The sequence below is a fragment of the Empidonax traillii genome, unplaced genomic scaffold (genome assembly GCF_003031625.1).
Source record: "Empidonax traillii isolate 1590-97213 ecotype Southwest subspecies unplaced genomic scaffold, ASM303162v1 scaffold439:size492302, whole genome shotgun sequence".
NCBI lineage: Eukaryota > Metazoa > Chordata > Aves > Passeriformes > Tyrannidae > Empidonax > Empidonax traillii.
Window position 1 is genome coordinate 378,975 of NW_020955632.1, and position 17,811 is coordinate 396,785.

At 36.5% G+C, this 17,811-nt stretch overlaps 1 protein-coding gene across 1 annotated transcript in view; it reads right to left on the minus strand.

The window, feature by feature from the left end:
* Positions 1 to 17,811, minus strand: part of LOC114062842 (protein eyes shut homolog) — a 109,612-nt gene that overhangs the window by 5,805 nt on the left and 85,996 nt on the right. Inside the window, exons 8-9 of the mRNA XM_027894711.1 lie at positions 15,430 to 15,602; positions 3,337 to 3,498 (exon numbers count right to left, since the gene is read on the minus strand). Coding sequence (XP_027750512.1) covers positions 3,337 to 3,498; positions 15,430 to 15,602 — 335 coding nt within the window. The remainder of the gene's footprint in view (positions 1 to 3,336; positions 3,499 to 15,429; positions 15,603 to 17,811) is intronic.

Consider the following 17,811-nt stretch of genomic DNA (forward strand, 5'->3'; position numbering starts at 1 on the left):
CACCCTTTCCATCACTCTGGCCTGAGCTCTGGAATAATGCAGGCAGTCTACAGCATATTTCACCTCTGCAAACAAATGTAAATCTTCAGTAATTCTATGAATCAATGAAAAAGCAAGTATATAGAGTGTTTGCTTTGTAAACGGGTTGAATATACATCATTCCAACACTTGATGGGCATCAAGTAAGCCCTGTCTGAACTAAAGTCTGTTTAATCATTAAGAGTCTCAAGCTTTCATTGATAGAAATAGAATACACTGCCCTTGAGAAAATGTGAAGTGGGTGGCCTTCTACTGTCACTGTGCTGGACTCCATATGAATGCTGTAATGTTTGCAGAGACCTTTCCCAGAAGCAGTGCATAGGACAAGTAATCGAAGAGGGAAAAAAGTCCCCTTGTCATTCTATCTGCAAGTTTCTGAACTAAAATATACATACACAACTCACTTGTTGGGTTGGGCTATTTTCCCAGCTTATTGTTATTTTAGATATCCACATAAATTTTGCCAAACTTTGGAAATTATTTTCTTAAGAGTTGCAGAAATCAGTACTACCAGACTTAAAGTCATGATACACATTCAGAAAGAGCTGACAAAGAAACAAAATGGGTGACTGACAGAACAATAGGAAATTCTGCTAACAGGTTCATAAGATGTTTTTCATTTTACTCCCATTTGCCAGATGTTTCAGTGTGTGTACTGAAGTAAAGACTTAGTTAGAGGAATAGAGGCTGGAACCAGCAGATCCACTTCCGAATATGGAGACAGCCACCTACCCCCCCTTTCTAAAAAGTTCTGTGATGTTTTCTGAAATGAGCAAAGCCAGAAGGAAATGTTTCAACAGAAGTCTCATGTTTATTTCTTCACCTATTAAAGATCTGATTTTATTTTTAATGATGGGAGGATTATTTGGTAGGGTCTGCCCCTGAAGGAAAATCCCAGTTTAATGTTTACATAGGTGACAAGCCAAGCCAATATCTTGGCTAAATTAGCTGCATAGTCAGAGGCGATATCTTAAAAAAAAAAAAAAAAACAAAACCAAAAAAAACACCACAAGAAACTCCCACCAAAACAACATTGCCTAGTGAGGAAAAAATGTTCTAATTATTTCCTATTAAAAAAGGAATGTTTAGAAACAAAATCCTGTGATTTTGGCAATCAATTTATTAAATCTTACATAACTGTGAGGAAAAAAAAGGCTTTTTAAAAGTGCTTTCTAAACTAATCCCTCCCCAGAAAGTTTACTCTTATCTGCTGGCTGCTAAGAATACTTCTGAGTCTTTCATCAATCTAATTCTGTCTGGATTTGACAGGATTACACGAAGGTAAATATAAAGAGCTAGCCGATTAACTTTTCCTAAATGTTTCAAAACATCAGGACAGTGAAAATGGAAGTAGGAAATTTGTAAAAAAATTATTCTATATAGGATTTTTTTTTTATTTTGAAATGGAATTAATATTATTCTAGAAAGTGATTGAAAGAAAACTTTCCTTCCTATGCAAACTAAACATTCATGAATGGCAAAAGAATGAGGGCATGCTTGTGATAAACTACTTCTGGCCTAAGTTAAACAGACTTAGCACTCTGATGCTTCCAAAAGGATACTAATTTCATTATATGCTGGCTACTTTCATGACCTCTGGCTATTCTTTTGAGAGATCCTTTTTTACGATTCTATTTTTCATGGCCCATGTATGCCTTAGTTTATGCAGGAGAGAATTGTTCACTGAGTAGCTCAGAATTTGGCCTGTAAGTGATGGAATTTTAAAAGATTCATTGTAGAAGACAGAACTCATTGCTAGTACATGTATTTGTATAACAGGCGCTTCATATATTATTTTTTTTTTTTAAGCTGCGTCTCTGTATATAATTGCAATTAGAATGTGGAAAACAGGAGGTGCCAGCAGTGTATAATGCATTATCAGCCTGATAAAACATCTGTGTACAGAGTAAGATGGTGGTACAGTAGACATATGTGAGTTTATATGCATTTGTGGCTGAGTACATTTATTGAAGTATCTCAAGAGTTTTTAGGCTTTAAGCAAAGGAATGTAAAAATATGTGATCAATAGTTAAGTATTTTTTTCATGCAAAGCCCGATTTTTGCATAACATACTCCTTAATACAAGTAGAAAATTTGCCCTAAGATGATGTTATGAATGATATGTAATGCTTCTGTTTAGAAAGGTACAAGGCACCATGTAAGTGCAATATAAAGATTAATTATGTTAAAAAGTAATTACTAAAAATGTACACCTTAAAGACTAAATTTTAAAACATATTTATACTGGCAAATTATGTTTTCTTACCATAAAATTTAGGAATGTTAACTTAGTAAAGTTTAAAATACTTCTATAAAGAGTAGAAATATTTTATTTAGATTTTTTTTCCTGCCTATCTGGGTAATGAAGAACTTGCATGTTTTGCATGCTTCACCAACAAGCTTTTCAACAAAATTACAGTTCTGAGAAGCCTCATTAGCTCTCTCATAGTCTGTTCAGTTTCACTTAAGTTGTTTGATCGGTTTTTATATTGCTTTATTTTCGGTCATTTTAAAACACTGGGACAACCCCCCAGAGTGAGAATCCTAGTGTAGCTTCTAAAAATATGGTTACTTTTCAGGCGGAAATGATCTCCTGAACCATTAAATAACTTCATTAAATATTTGCTGGCTTTGGACTCATCCAAAACTTTGTCATGCATGTTTTTTCTTATGAGCTTGATTATTCACATTTCAAAACAACTGTATAGCACAGTTCTGGTGTCCTCAACAAAGAAAGGACGATAAGAGGACTGGAGCACCTCCCCTATGAATAAAGACTGAGAAAGTTGGGGCTGTTCAGCCTGGAGAAGAGAAGGTTGCATGGAGACCTCATTGCAACCTACCAGTATGTGAAGGGACCTACAGGGAAGCCAGACAGGGACTCCTCCATCAGGAACTGTGGTGATAGCACAAGGAGTAAGGGGTACAAATTGAAAGAGGGAATTTAGGTGAGATATTAGGAAGAAATTCTTTACTGTGAGGGTGGTAAGACACTGGAACAGGTTGCCCAGGGAAGTTGTGGAAGCCCCAACCCTGGCAGTGTTCAAAGCCAGGTTGGATAAGGCCTTGAGCAACCTGGTCTAGTGGGAGCTGTCCCTGCACATGGCAGCAGGGTTGGGACTAGGTGATCTTTAAGGTCCATTCCAACCCCTTGACATTCTAGGATTCTATGATAAAACTCAGTCACCAGGGACAATGAGTTACAGAGACTGAATGCCTGAATCACTTCAATGTACTGCTTTTCTGTTTCAAAAAAGTTCCTGGGTGTATGATACCAGCAAGCTGGAATAACCTTACCTGACTGAGTACCCAAGTGCTGTGCAGTGTAAAAGAGGATACCATCTGGAGACAGAGTCTGAAACTGTAGCTTGATATGGGTCTTATGCCGGATAGAAAAGGGTGCAAATGACATCCATGATGATTCATTACTTCTGAAAGATGGATCACTAATGGGAATATCTGAAAAATACATGAGAAAATGTCTTCTAAAAGATATTTTGCATTATTACATTCATAGTTTATAAACGCTATACATAAGACTTCCAGTTCTTCCCTTTCCAAAGAATAAAAATGACTTAGATACAGAATAAAACTTAGATAGAAGCAAATCAATGCCATTGTCTTCTGTGTGCCTTATTTTCATTAACAATCAAGGCTGTAGCTGTAATGCAAAATAAGTGTGATCTTCTTAGCATTCATTACAAAGTTTAAAAATTCAAATGCAAGTACTTTTGTAAGAATTAGAATAAACATTTATTTCCTCAAAATACAGATTAAAATCTTAGTGAAGGATCTTTAATGAGCTTCCTTGTGTGTCATAAGAATGTACCTTTTAAATGGAAAGTGCTCCTTTATTGCTGCTGTTTGATAATTCATTATCTTATACTGAAATGGAGCGCTCAATTACTATGAAGATACAATGTACACTCTTGAGCTGAACACAACTTCATCATCCTGTCTTACCTCTTCTCTCAGTGCTAATTCTTCATATGCCCCACAAAATCAGACTGGTTAAATTTTTTTAAACCAACTGATAAATGATTATGCTTTTCTATACTGTTTATGTAACTATTTCCAGTTTTTCTTGGCATTGGATATTTGAGTTATCATAGAATCTTAAAATGGTTTGGCTTGGAAGAGATGTTAAAAATCATTGTTTCCAACCCCTCTGCCATGGGCAGGGATACCTTCCACTGGAACAGGTTGCTCAAGGCCCCATTCAACCTGGCTTTGAACACTTCCAGGGATGGGGCATCCACAGCTTCTCTGGGCAACATGTTCCGTTGCCTCACCACTCTCACAGTAAAGATTTTTTCCTAATATCCAATCTAAATTTACTTTCAGTTTGAAGCCGCTCCACCTTGTTCTGTCACTACGTGCTGTTGTAAATAGTCTCTCTAATTATGTTATTCACTAATTCATTATCATGTGGTTGTTATTTTGCTCTATTTGTGGGTTCACTGGAATAAATCAAGCTATTTGAATGTGCAGGGTGTATTTAGACCTGTGTGTGATAAGCTTTTTTTACTGTTTGGCTAAACAGCAGTACTAAATGCCTGAGCTGTAAGTGTTGCCCCCCTCACTTCTCAGTTTTCCTGCTGAAGCTATGCTGCTTCTCTCCTAGGAGGCCAACATCTTTCTTCATTTTGGTGCTCCCAATTTCATAGTTTTATAGTAACTTGCTTTCACTGAAAGAATACCTTCAATAAGTCCTTGTAGTGCATTCTTAGGTAACCTTATGTATCTTTCCACTCTCAAGTTTTCTGCATGTCTGCTGGTTAATACAGTCACCGTCCAGTTGCACCTTATACTGCTTGTTGCAGACAGGCCTTAGTTATTAAGCTGGAAAACAGCCAGCATGCTGCAAGATTTATGATTTGTCTATTTGTCACACAACCCCTCTCTCTGAGCAGGATTCAAGGCATACCTGGTGGACTGTGTCCAGCAGGCACATGCACCATCCATTATACAGGATCCAGATCTCCCACCAGGTTATCAGCATTACCTGACTTGGGGATGCCTCTTGAATGGGTAGTAGCAGCTCAGCTGACCTTTTTACTTATTTCCCCCAGTACATTACAGTTAATACGTCTGAGGAAGGTGCATGCATTTGATGTCACAAATTCTCAGTAAGTCTGAAAGTGAGTTTTCATCACTGGAATATCAATTGTAATGGACTTATGAAATGCTTGAGTGATCAGAATGAGGCTTTTGATGAGCTGTTATTCAACCTATGTATGTATTTTCAAATCACTCCTGTCCAAAGTATCATAGTAGCTGTTATGCATGCTATCAAGGCTAGGCAGTGTCTGTAGTAATACATTACATAATGTCAAAAATGTGAAGTTCCTGGCATCTATACTTAAAGATTGACAGAAATAAAAGTAGTTTTAAGAATAACAATTACTCTGGAAGATAAATAGTAATAAAACTCACTAAACAGATTTGATGATGTAATTTATATCACTAACACTTATAAACACTGTCAGTACAAAAGACAAAATAATATTTAATATACCTGTTTCAGTAGGTAGGTAAGAGACAATTCTCTCCATTTGTAGTTGAAGATATAATCTCTATACTGATGTCTTTTTATTTCGAGATCAATGAGCAATAATAATTCATTTTGTACGTAGACATTGTTGCTTCATGCACTATTTGGAATTCAATCTTCTCCTAGTAGATTTTTGCACATCGAGACTTACATAGGGAGGAACTTTGCCACAGTGTCAATCTTATATTAAAATATGCTGCTACTTAAAAGGTCATCCTGGGCAAAGTGTACAGTGAGGCATCTGAAAGTCTTTATGGCAGATTCAGTTTCACTTTGTCAGTGTAGTTAATTCTTTACTGCTTATGGAGAAAGCAGGACAATGACTAGTGTGAGAGCAAAATCAGCAGGATTGAAATGCTACATTGCTTGTCATTGGGAGGTATATGAAAGGAAGATTACTATCATAAAAAGCCTTGGAGCAGAGAAAGAGAACAGTGATAAAAAGGGGATTTTATAGTATCACTCAGAGAAAGAATTAAATCCATGGTTTTACATTACAAATAGGGTATTCAAAAATAACACCCACATCTCCAGCAGCAGATGTCAGAATGCTTTATTAAGGAGGTATTATTCTGATTTATAGATATCAAATACAATATTTACTATGCTTCATTCTGGAACTTCTAAGATGCAAATATTTCCATTATGCTAGAAGGTAGGAGGTGATTCCCAATAAATGTATCTTACAAGTGTCAGAAAGCAACATATTTTGCCACAATGCAGCAGGACTAACTATAGGAAGTACTAGAATGACTTCTAATTTACCTGTAAATTATCTGTACATCCTGCAAGTACCAATTGTATGCATGGAAAAAATCTGACTTGACAGGTACCTGGAAATGTGCATCCTTATCTCAGAACAGAATGCATTCACTCTACCACGGTACACATAGGTAAGCAGTATGAAATTTCATTTTTGCAAAATTGCTCCTATAGATAGACAAAGTTTTAAGGTGAAGGATAAGACAATTCAAGATTTTCAATTTGCTTTTATGGCAGGCATATGCGAAAATAGCATGTCATGTAAAAGGCTGAGGTACTTCACTGTTGTCTTCTTGGCAGCAAAGTTTTTTTCTCACCTAAGAAAGTAAGAAGCTCAGCTCAACTTGCACAAGACAGTTTCTGTTTTAGATATGCTTATTCCAGAGAAACTCTTTGCTAAAGCAAAAGAGGTGAGTGGATGCCTTTGCCAATCCTGTAAACTGAACTGTAGGACTTGTACTGTGTAACTACTGCAGTACTCACTGCAGTGCTCACCACTGGAGGGTGCATTGTAAGCACAACAGGCATTTAAGCAAATACTTCTGTATCTGATTAATGACTCACTTTTCAAAGCTGAATATGAGTATCTGATGAAGCTGCACAGAATCACAGAAGCACAGAATGGGTAAGGTTGGAAGGAACCATGGTGGATCATCTGGTCCAACCTCCCTAATTAAGCAGGGGCATCCCAGAGCACATGGCACAGGATTGAGTTCAAACAGTTGTTGAATATCTCCAGTGAGGAAGACTCCACAACCTCTCTGGGCAATATATTCCAGCTTCCAACAAGAAGGTGAAGGTAAATGTGAGTCACTCCTCAAAGGAGTGTTGACCTAATAACAAAGGACACAGAAAAAGCCATGTTTGGCTCATTTTTCACTTGGTAAAGCATGATTAAGCCTCTCAAGTCCCTGAACCTTGGAGAAGTGAAACACCAGTTCCACAGTGATGAGGCAGTTGCTAAGGTCAAGCCTGCAAATAAATCAGTCTGTGAGTCAAGGTCCAGGTCCAGATCAAGTGGATCTTGACGCTGCTGCATTGTAGTACAGATGGGATCAAGGGGCATTTAAAAGCTGGTTCTGAAGCAATAGAGGAGGAAGCTCCTGCTGGGGCTCCTCAGAAAAGCTATCTTTGAGACCAGAGACCAGCCCCATCTCTATGGGCTAACAAATACTCTGAAAGCTTTGAACTCCGCAGTCAGAAATTTTCAATGGTTTAATTTTATAGGAGATAGAGAGTGAGAAGCTTCACCAGTTGTTTTTTTTTTCATTTTGGAAAACAATGACAAGTTTGTCTGTATGGAAATCATCTTAATGCAATACAATTTGATTAAGATTATCTCAAAGATTATTAATATTGCATGGGCGTTGTTTTTTGCTATGTAAATATTTAGAAAAACTGGAAAATATTAATTTTGTCTTATCTAAAAAAAAATATATTTTTCTGTTGAATTATTACTTATTTAATCTTTGAAGAACTAATTGTCATAACTTTTAAACTAATTCATGTACAGCAAAAAAAGATTATAGTTCAACTTTTAGTGCAGTAACAAGCTTATGTTAACATGCATGTTAACAAAAATATCAGTTATTAACAGAATTCCAATATAACCATTAGAACAATGTACTCATGAAATCTGATTTTGGCAGACCAGCAGCCATTAGTGATCTTTGCTGTCCCTGAAGAGGAGACACTGAGGCAATCACTATTCTGAGCAATACTGGAACAAAAAAACTGCAATTTTGTAAGTAAAGTTCTGTTTGGTTTTGTTGCAGTGGAGTTGTAGTCTCTGCTGTAAGCTAATTAGAGACCTAATTAGCTAAGAACGAACATCTAGGAGCATATGGCTAAATCCCTAAAGAGATCTCTGGTTTTCCAAAGCCTAAAATAGCTATTACTAGCCAAAGCCAAAACAGTAGACTCAGTCTTCCAGTACAGCACATATTAAGAAATTAATGCCTATCAGTAAGTCATCCAAGCCAGAAAATTGTAGTGGGAGCAGCCATGAAACCTCAGTACTAGGAAATCATTTGGACCAGAAATCTGAACCTGATTCTTCTGCATCTGAGGATATGGATATTTAACCCAGGATATGAATAATTTCTATTTCTTCTGTCCAGCCAATATTTCAGTAAACAAAGATTTCCTGGAAGAGATTAGGTGATAGAGGGGAAAAAACCAAAACACTACCTACCCAATCACACAGTGATTATAATATTCTTTGAGGATATGACATATATGTGTTCAGGTATTTGCATGATGATAGTGAAAGTGAATGCAGAATTACTAGGCAATTAGAAAAACACACACAAAAATCTACAATGTTTAATCCATCCCTGGCTTTGCCAATATGCTTATTCCAGCTACTGAAATGCTCCTAAAGTGCTTTCAAAATGAAACCTGCAAGAAGAAACATCCAATTTGAAATTTCCTTTTTGGGATCATTTTGGCACTCGAAGCCTCTGATTGTCTAAAGACTGAGGGATTGGGCAGGAATGTATCTCAGAGCAGCCTAACACAGAAATTTGTAAAGAGTCAAGTATCTAACATGTAATTACTCTAGTTTCTGTCTTGGACTGAATTTAGTTTGACAACAGTGCGCTTCTAGTAAATGTGCTTTGAGGAAGACTGGAGTATAAGAGAGCTGGTATTCTGCATGCTGTTTATGAGAATAATTAAGTCAGGGAAATAGATCACTATTAAACTGGAGGTATTAGTTTTGGCATTAAGGCACTTTCATTAAGCTGTCTATACATATCATTTATAGGCAGGAAGATACCCATTATGGTCAACTATGATGTAAGACAGGATTTAGCTGCTTAACCATGTTTGTCACTTGCCACTGAGATGTTGTAGTGCATCCAAGCCATCCACAAGGTCCTGACTGGTACAACAGCAAGCACAGGACCTGCAGCAGTTGGCAGCTGCAAGCTGAAAGGGATGTAATACTGTGTAAACAGGTCCTGTTCTCTGGCAAATGAGTGTCATCACTGTGCAACACAGGTATCAGACCTGTAAGGAAATTAACGTGTTCCTGAAGTAGCCTCCTCCAAGGCTCCATTCAATTTCCTAAATGTAGATACCTACTTTTCACAACCTCTATTGCCTTACCTTTATGTGCCATTACAGAAAAGCCCAGGCGTCCAACAGATCTTGTGCCATATCTGTGAATTCCCATCTTGATGCTTTTGGATGCAAGTTTGAATACCAAGGCATCTCAAACAGCACTAAGCATTGACGTTTAGAAAAGTTTCTTGTTAATTAAATAGCTTCACTGGTTCTACTGATTAGACATTTATAATGGGAACTTATGTATTGAACTCACATGTAGACGCTTAAATCTAGGTGCTTTGCCTTTAAAACCAGTTCCCAACATTAACTAATTAAATAATTAACTAACTATGAACACCTTCACAAAGTAAGGTGAGAAGGATATTTCCAGCAAATCTTTCATGCTCATAGAGGAAGTCTAAATAGTTCCAGAGTCATCTTACTAAGTGCTAGTTAGCTCACTGTATCTTGTTCTTATTCAGCTGGGAATGGTAAGTAAATGATGGAATTTTTCCTGGGACATTACATCCCACGATGACATGGCTGACCTGGTGCGGAGGGCATTGTCAATGCCTTCCTTGTGTCATACATGGCTTCCCTTGAGTATATATAGGATGTATGTAAGTAGATAATTCACTTTATTCTACTTAGCCTTTAAAATTATACAGAAAATATTACAAATGCATGTTTCTTTGTGCCTATCATGAATATTACATTTACTGAACTGTTACTAGCAAACTTCAAAGCTTATATTGATTTTTGGGTAAAACAAACAGCACATTTTATCCTTATAAGATAGGACTACAGTAGCTACTATTTAAAGCTTTTCTCATGTTGCCTCAAGGTTTCAAGAAATAACAGTGGAAATAGTCACTGTGACTCAGCAAGTTAATAAGTGCCTGCAGTAGTCCTTTAAATAAAATAAAACAAAACAAAACTTTCCAAATAGTAGCTATGAAATAGTTTGTGCAAATCTAACTGCACTGTCAGATAAATCCAACATATGTATGCATGTCTACGTGCTTCAGTGTGTGTCAAGTCTTGAGCTAGATCATACTGTGAATTAATCTGTCTTACAATAGCAGTCAAAATATGTCAAGTAACATTCTGGATTATGTAGAAAGAAAATGATATTTATAACTAAAATAATTTCAAAAGTCAGTTTTCTATTTTTCATTCATTCACCGTGACTGTGAAGATGGATTAAATAGTTATAGAATTGTCATTACTTTTTTTTTTCTTTTCTGTCGGTTTTTCAGGTACTATCAAAAATTTTGCTGTATTTTTGTATCAGAATAATGGAATTTGATGTCAGAATATATCTAGAAAGTTGACTTGAGCTGATCAATATGGCCCAAGGAAGTTGTTTGCCATTTGTTCATCAAGGAAATGGCCTTATTGCTTGACAAGTATCTCACTAAATCAAGGACAGAACAATGAAAAGTTCTTTACATTTGCTTTCAGTTCTTCAAGAGCTGTATGTTGACAGGCAGTATTTGTAGCTATGGAATTCGGAGACTAATATATAGTTGAAGAAATCTATTTATTAACTCATTTCTTTTTGAAAAAGGCAGTAGCATTTTATTATCATGCCTTGAAGTCAAGAAAAATTATTTTAATAGATTTTATAAATGTATGTGTCACAAAACTAATCCTGCTAGAGAAAACGATTGAATAATTTAAAATGTATAGAAATATTGATATGAAAACCATGTTTATTTTCTCCACTGGCAAGTCTTCTCCAATAGTGCCATCTATAGAATCTTTCAAATATTACATCGCTGCCCCCTTAAATGAGAACATTATCAGGTCTGTGAAATTTCCAGTTAACTAATCTGGTATTGCAGGTTTTCTTAATTCCTCTACAAAATTATCTAGGAAATAAATACACTTAGTACCTAGAGAAGTTCTATCATATGTGTAAATACATATCAATGCTTAATGTCAGAGAAACTTCATTGTCTTCAAATTTATTTTTGCTCAAGTTTTTCCCTACCTTTAGTGATACTGTTTATGCCAAGATGAGAGACTTGATTTAATCAGTTAAAATAAGTGGCAAGAAAAATAAATAAATAAATAAATAAATAAAAAAGGCACAAATGTTTAGATGCTAGAAGAGTACTTCAGGGAGATGTCGAATATAGTTGCTCTATTTATTTTTACTTTAAAACTTCATTATTGTCTACTGCTGGAGACAGGATTACCAGCCTCACACAGGGACACTGTTCTTATCAGAGGTATAGGCTGCTAAGATAGAATTTAGTAGAGATCAGAATATAATTGCAGACAGGCATTATGGATAATGTCTGTATTTTTGAAGTTTGCATTTCTTGTAATTGCTAAATATAAGAAAAATATTGTATTCACAAATGTAATAACAATGTCCAGCAAATCAAACTATCTGCAGCAAAAGCGTTTTAGACTGTTTCTTATTCCTCAGGAAGAATCATCCTTGACATTTATCTTGGTCACTGTTTCTCAGTGTAGTGGTCATGCTGATGCCAATAGGTCTACTATATACTTTCAGGAGAATTAAACAACCGGGTCCTTAGAGACTTCTCCCTCTTCAGAAGCTGTTTGAGAGATCTAAGTACAAAGGTATTCATTAATACAAGTGGAATAAGCAGGAATGTGGTGTGCAAAGTCATGCAGGAGACTCCCCAGACAAAGTACTGGGAACTGGAACCTCTTGTTGGTTTTGAACACTGTGTGTTAATGAAATACTTGAATTATATGCTGCTCAGGTTAAGGCTTCACTTCTTAACCAGAAGACAATTTAGAGTGGTATTTCAGTTGCAAACTTTGAATCAAATGAACAAAATATTTTATTAGCATCATATTTTGTTGTTGTGGAAAACACAACTATTTTTTAAAAAAACCTAGAATAAACTAATTCCCCCATATACCTAATCCTGCCAATGTTTGGTTGTCATTTATGCACTTCAGGAACTGGACTGTCTTTGCTGTGTTACTGTCACAGCTGTGACATTTTCAAACCAGTGCAACAGCATTCTTTGCTGTTTCATGTGCCACAAACATGAAAATACTTTGAGTCCAAATGGCAATGTTAACACTAAGTAAAAAAGACTCCTGTATTAATCTTCCATTTCCTTCCCATTTCATTACAACTACTTTTATTTCTGGAAGTATAAATTATTAATTTTTTTGTTTGTTTACACCAGTGTTAACTTTAGAAACCCAACACTCTTGAAGAAGCATCCTGTCTTACGAATGTTAACAGGTCTGGTCAACATAGTACACCCAAGAAGCGGAGCTTGAAATTATTCTTAAGTAAGTGTATTACTCTGCCTTGCCTGACAAGACCCATTCAGATCTAATTTACATCTCTCTCTGCTTTTCCTAGTATTCCTTATGGGTGCTTGCCTTTCCAAAGCTGGTCTTAAATTTCACAGGCTTCTTCCTACCTGCTAAACCTCTTGATCTTTCTCCTGGAAAAGCAAGTCCTGGCACTTGCTTTGGCAAGTTCAAGTATACTATGAAATATTTCCCCTCAGCATTTCAGACTACAAAATACCTGTGCATTACTTGCTGAATATTAGTTGGTTGTGTACAGCCTATAGAAAATGCAGAGTAATTGAAACTGCTACTATCTCTTTATCAAGTAGATTGATTCTTCTAATTCCTCTAAAATATATGATTTAACACACATCTTACTGCAACCTCCCGAGACTATTGCTCAGTATTTACATTTTGGCAATGATCATTGTGAGATGATCAAGCAAGCACTGTGAATTTCAGACCATATGTGTCATGAAAACTGTGTTAACTGATCTTGCTCTCCATGGGTTTAGTCTTGTTCTTAGTTTTCCAGCTACTGAACACTTGTTAGGACAGTTCAGACATGTAAAGTTTAACCATAATGTGCTGTATCTCTGTGCTGACAGTCCTTGCATCCTTGGTGGTTTGAGCTGATGCTCTAAGCAGGACACATCACGGTTAAGAACAGTTTCATCTTCACCTGTACATATGCTTTCATCTCTCATTTCTCATGTACATAGTTCATAAAGAACCTAGAACATTTTTAGTGTTTTCTAGGCACATAATTGTTTTATTATTTCCAGTTTGTTTCTAAGTACCCTTAATATTTGTGGTCAGAGTACTATTCTGTATTAGTGTGGTTCTACCCCTAATGCCCCATTTACTCACTTCACCTGACTTATTCCTGTGCAATCCATACTGTTGTATTGTATTTTCCAGTTGCAATTATTTGTTGAAGCCCTCTTTGTTATTCTACTCTGCTTCTTTTTTGCCTCATAAATCTCTTCTGTCTTTTTTTTCCACACTTTTTTCCTTCCTTCTTGAACATTCATTAGTCTCCATCATTTAATTACCCTTTGTTTTCTCTTGGTCCCTTGGGCTGTTCATTGCTCTCTGTCTCTTTTTCTTTTGGCTCCAATAACCACCATTAATCCAGAGATAAGGTATTCAATCTTGATAAGCAGCTGTTTTTTAGCAATTTGCCACCCACTAAAAGAGCAAAATGCTCTTTGAAAACTCCCATGATAATTCATTATTCTGCCAGAGTAAGGTGAAATACAGGGCAAAGAGTTTGGTCAGGATCCATAGTCCCTATTCATAAAAAGAAGTAGTCCTTTAAATAAAACAGAGAAAACCTCTAATGTGTTTACCAGGTGGAGGAATTACTAAAAGGAAGACAATTTACAAGAAATACAATTTTCTATTGCTCAGATATAAACTATTTTTACTGATAATAGTGCCTATCATAAGAAGATCCAAATCTATTCTGAAACCAGAACACAGGCGAGTTTACCTGATTAATCACCTGCTTTATGTATAGCACATGTCCTGGTGATCAGTATCCTGGATCCAGATGGCATCACTTTTGGAAACCTCACTTGAAATGAGAATTCAAAGTTGAAAAGTTCATAGAAAGAGCCTTGAACAGCTGTTGCAGCAGAGGCAATAAAGCAAGCACAGTCTTACATGGAATAAGGAACTTAACAATGACTTTCCAGAAGCTGTATTCTTTTTCATTCAAAATGTAATGGGATTTTAAAACTATCCATCTATAGTGTGAGGACTGCAAATCAGGTCAGATGCAGTTCAGCTTCTCAGTTTTGTGCTTGCAGCTCGCACAACAAGGGAGGCTGGACCTTGACAAGCAGTTTGGAAAGTGGGCTATTTAATAGCAACTGAAGTTCTCCAAAAGTTCTGCAGAGAGTTTCTCAAAGAAAAAACATAAGCCTGTACAATACTGACATGAATCTAAGAGCTGAGAAGTAGAGGGTGCGGACTGTACTGCATGTCCTTACACTCAGGACACTTTGTTCATTTACAGGAAAAGTCCCTGAGCTTGTAGCACATGTGTTTGTTTCCACATTGTTGAATATTCATTTGTTTAATGTCTCAGAGAAGAGAACAGACAAAGGATTCCTATACATAAGGGTAAGAAATGCAAAACCTGCAAACTGAGGACATATTTTGAGGGTGACATGTTGAAAGCAAGCTAGGGAGAATAGTCACTTGAAGATTTTTACCATGCTATTGGCATCTTTTGTCATCATTATCTGTGCTTTCCTACCTAATAGCCAGTGAAGTCATCAGGAGCATCTCCATTAGCATCAGTAGAAATTAGATAAGGTCCCAGATGCTTCCCCTTTCTGCAGTAGTGCTGACATCTCAAGTGTATTTCTCATCATACTTTGTTATGGTGAGCTTGGGAATTGAACTAAGCACTATGACATTTATCTGCAATGCTTCCTTTCCCCTTGGTATCTAACAAATCATGTCCACACTGCCTGTGAATGTGGTTGAATGATTTGAAAAAATGGAAGGAAAAAATGGTGTTAAAAAGGAGAAGAGTACGAAAACAATATCTAAAAATTCATAGCTTGAAATTACTTCTAAATTCACTTTCTGTAAGCAAAATCTGTTTTGTACTTTGTGTCCCTGTCACATTTAATCAATATATTGCAAAATACTGTGATTCTATGTCTATGCGTTATCCCATAACTGTCGAATGCACCATCCGTTTGACATACCTTGTTCACAGTAGGTACCAGTTGTTCCAAGAGGACAGTGACATGTGTAACCATTAGGCAGTGGCACACAGGTACCACCTTGCCTACACCGATGTGGAGGATCATGCTCAGGTTCACATACTGACACTGTTTCTGTGCAAAATGCACCTTTCCATCCAGAGAGGCAGTCACAGCTATGGAGGGTAAGTGAGAGGAAAGAATTCAATATTTTTATCAAAAGAAATCAATATGTCAGTAACAATCTAATCAAGATTTGCAAGTTTAGTTACCTGTGTTTAATAATATGATCCAGACTGGTTAACAGAAAAGTTCCTCATTCAACTTTTTTGTGTATTCATTTTATTATAAAAATGTACTTAATAGGAAACATTTTATTTTGCATCTTAAGATTACAATATTAATATCTGTTGAAAAAAAAGAAGGGCTTGTAGGTGTTTTTTTTTTTATTGTGTGTTTTGCTCTATAAATAACTCAAAAAGGCCTTGGCTTCATAATTTAGAAGGAGTTTAAGTGAACATTAAAGGGAAAAGGTAAGCAGCTAAGAGCAGCCACAAAAATAAAACCAGATGTTAGCATATGTGAAATTGCTACCTGTTTGAAATTTTAACTACTTACAGAAGTCTGTCAGCAACTGCCTTTCACTGATTAATTTGATAAATTCTTATAACTGGCACATTAGAAGTAGGTTTGTTGAAGCACTTGGTCGAAAAAGAATAGTGGGTCCAACCATGAAAGAGGCGACAATCTGAGTTTCACGTATCTATGATTGTAAATCTACAGCATAAGCAAATTCTCTAAACAGACTGAATCACTGGAATTGTTGTTGTCTGCTACTCTTTATGCCTTTCTTTCATCCAGGTCAGGGAAACACACAGACAAAAAAATCACATTAACATCTAAATTAAAATCAGTATGAATTTTAGAGAAATTTTTAAATGCAGAATACACTTGGCACAAAGAATACCCTCCTTACTAAAGAGTTGAAATTTGTTAGACCTATTTGTATTTTAGAATTTAGTAACATTTTATGATAGAAGAAATTTTCCCCTGAATAAAAGCACTTATGGATTTTTCCTGGAAGGTTTCTCTCTCAAGGCTAAGAATGAAATCTCATATATTTTGATTGATTCTTAGCCAGTCTTTGGGGTTTTTTTCTATGTGCAAAATCTTGACTTTTTCTTTGAACTCACTGAGCTACATTTCCTCCATTAATCACCTCACTGTTTTTGGATAAAAGATAATAAGGAGCCTATGAAACTTCTGCCTTCAGATCAAACAACATGTAAACAAAACCTCCAACAAACTCTTCAGAGTGATAAACAGCTATTCGGAAAGAAGGGAAAAAGAGGACAGGACCCTGCAAAAGCAAAAACACCTCAATTCATCAAAGTCAGTGTCAGAATGCTTTCTGTCTCAGCTATAAATGTTATGCTTTGAGGCATGAAAGCTACTGAGAAGGTGAAGTAATTTAACTCCCTGAGTGCAAATAGTCCTGAGTGCAAACAATTCCCTTTCTTAGGCTGTGAGACAGGGTGTTTGGAGCTGAAGCTACTGCTGTTGGGCAGCATATGTGAGGGTTCTTCCCCTTTCCCTTGCTTGTGTCTGCATATGTCTGTCTAAATTTCTTTTAATTCTTTTGTTTCATGACCTAGCAAAAGCTTTTAAATGAGTTGAAAACTATTTGCACAGAGCTGAACATGTTTGCTGGCCTACAGTGGCAATGGTCTATGAACAAACGAAACACTCCTAAGCAAGTTTGTGTGGTGTTGAGAAGTTTAGATCCAAAATTTCCTAATCTTCAGAGGGATAGAAGAAGAGGCAGCATGTCACATTCTTCCCATCATGTGGCCTGTCATGCTGGTCTAGTTTATATCTTTTTGGTTGCTTGTTGTTTTTCCAGACCACGAGAACCTAATAAGCTTGCAACATCACTAGTGCCTTGATTCTCAGGGATTTAAAGACTCATTTCAAAACAGAATACCTCGAGTTGGAAGGGACCTATAAGGATTGTTGAGTCCAACTCCCTGCTTCTTGTAGAACTACCTAAAAGTAGAGCATCATCCAGACACTTCTGGTATTTCTTTGGTAAGAGGCAAGATTCATTCTGAGATCAAGACAGCTAATTTTATGTTACGTTAGGTGCCTCCAGTTGCCTTCTTACAGATATATGAGAGAAGCAGTTTGAGATCAGCAAGATAAGTTTCTGATGGAGATCACTGCTCAAATTTAGGAAATGGGATCCTCAAGTAGCTGCCTGAGCTCATATGGCAATCAGTGGGTATCCAGCTGAAACAGTCACAGGAACTGGAGCACCATTCATCCTACAAATAACACATGCATGACTCTGAAGATAAGGTCCTGCATTCATTTAATGCCATGAGA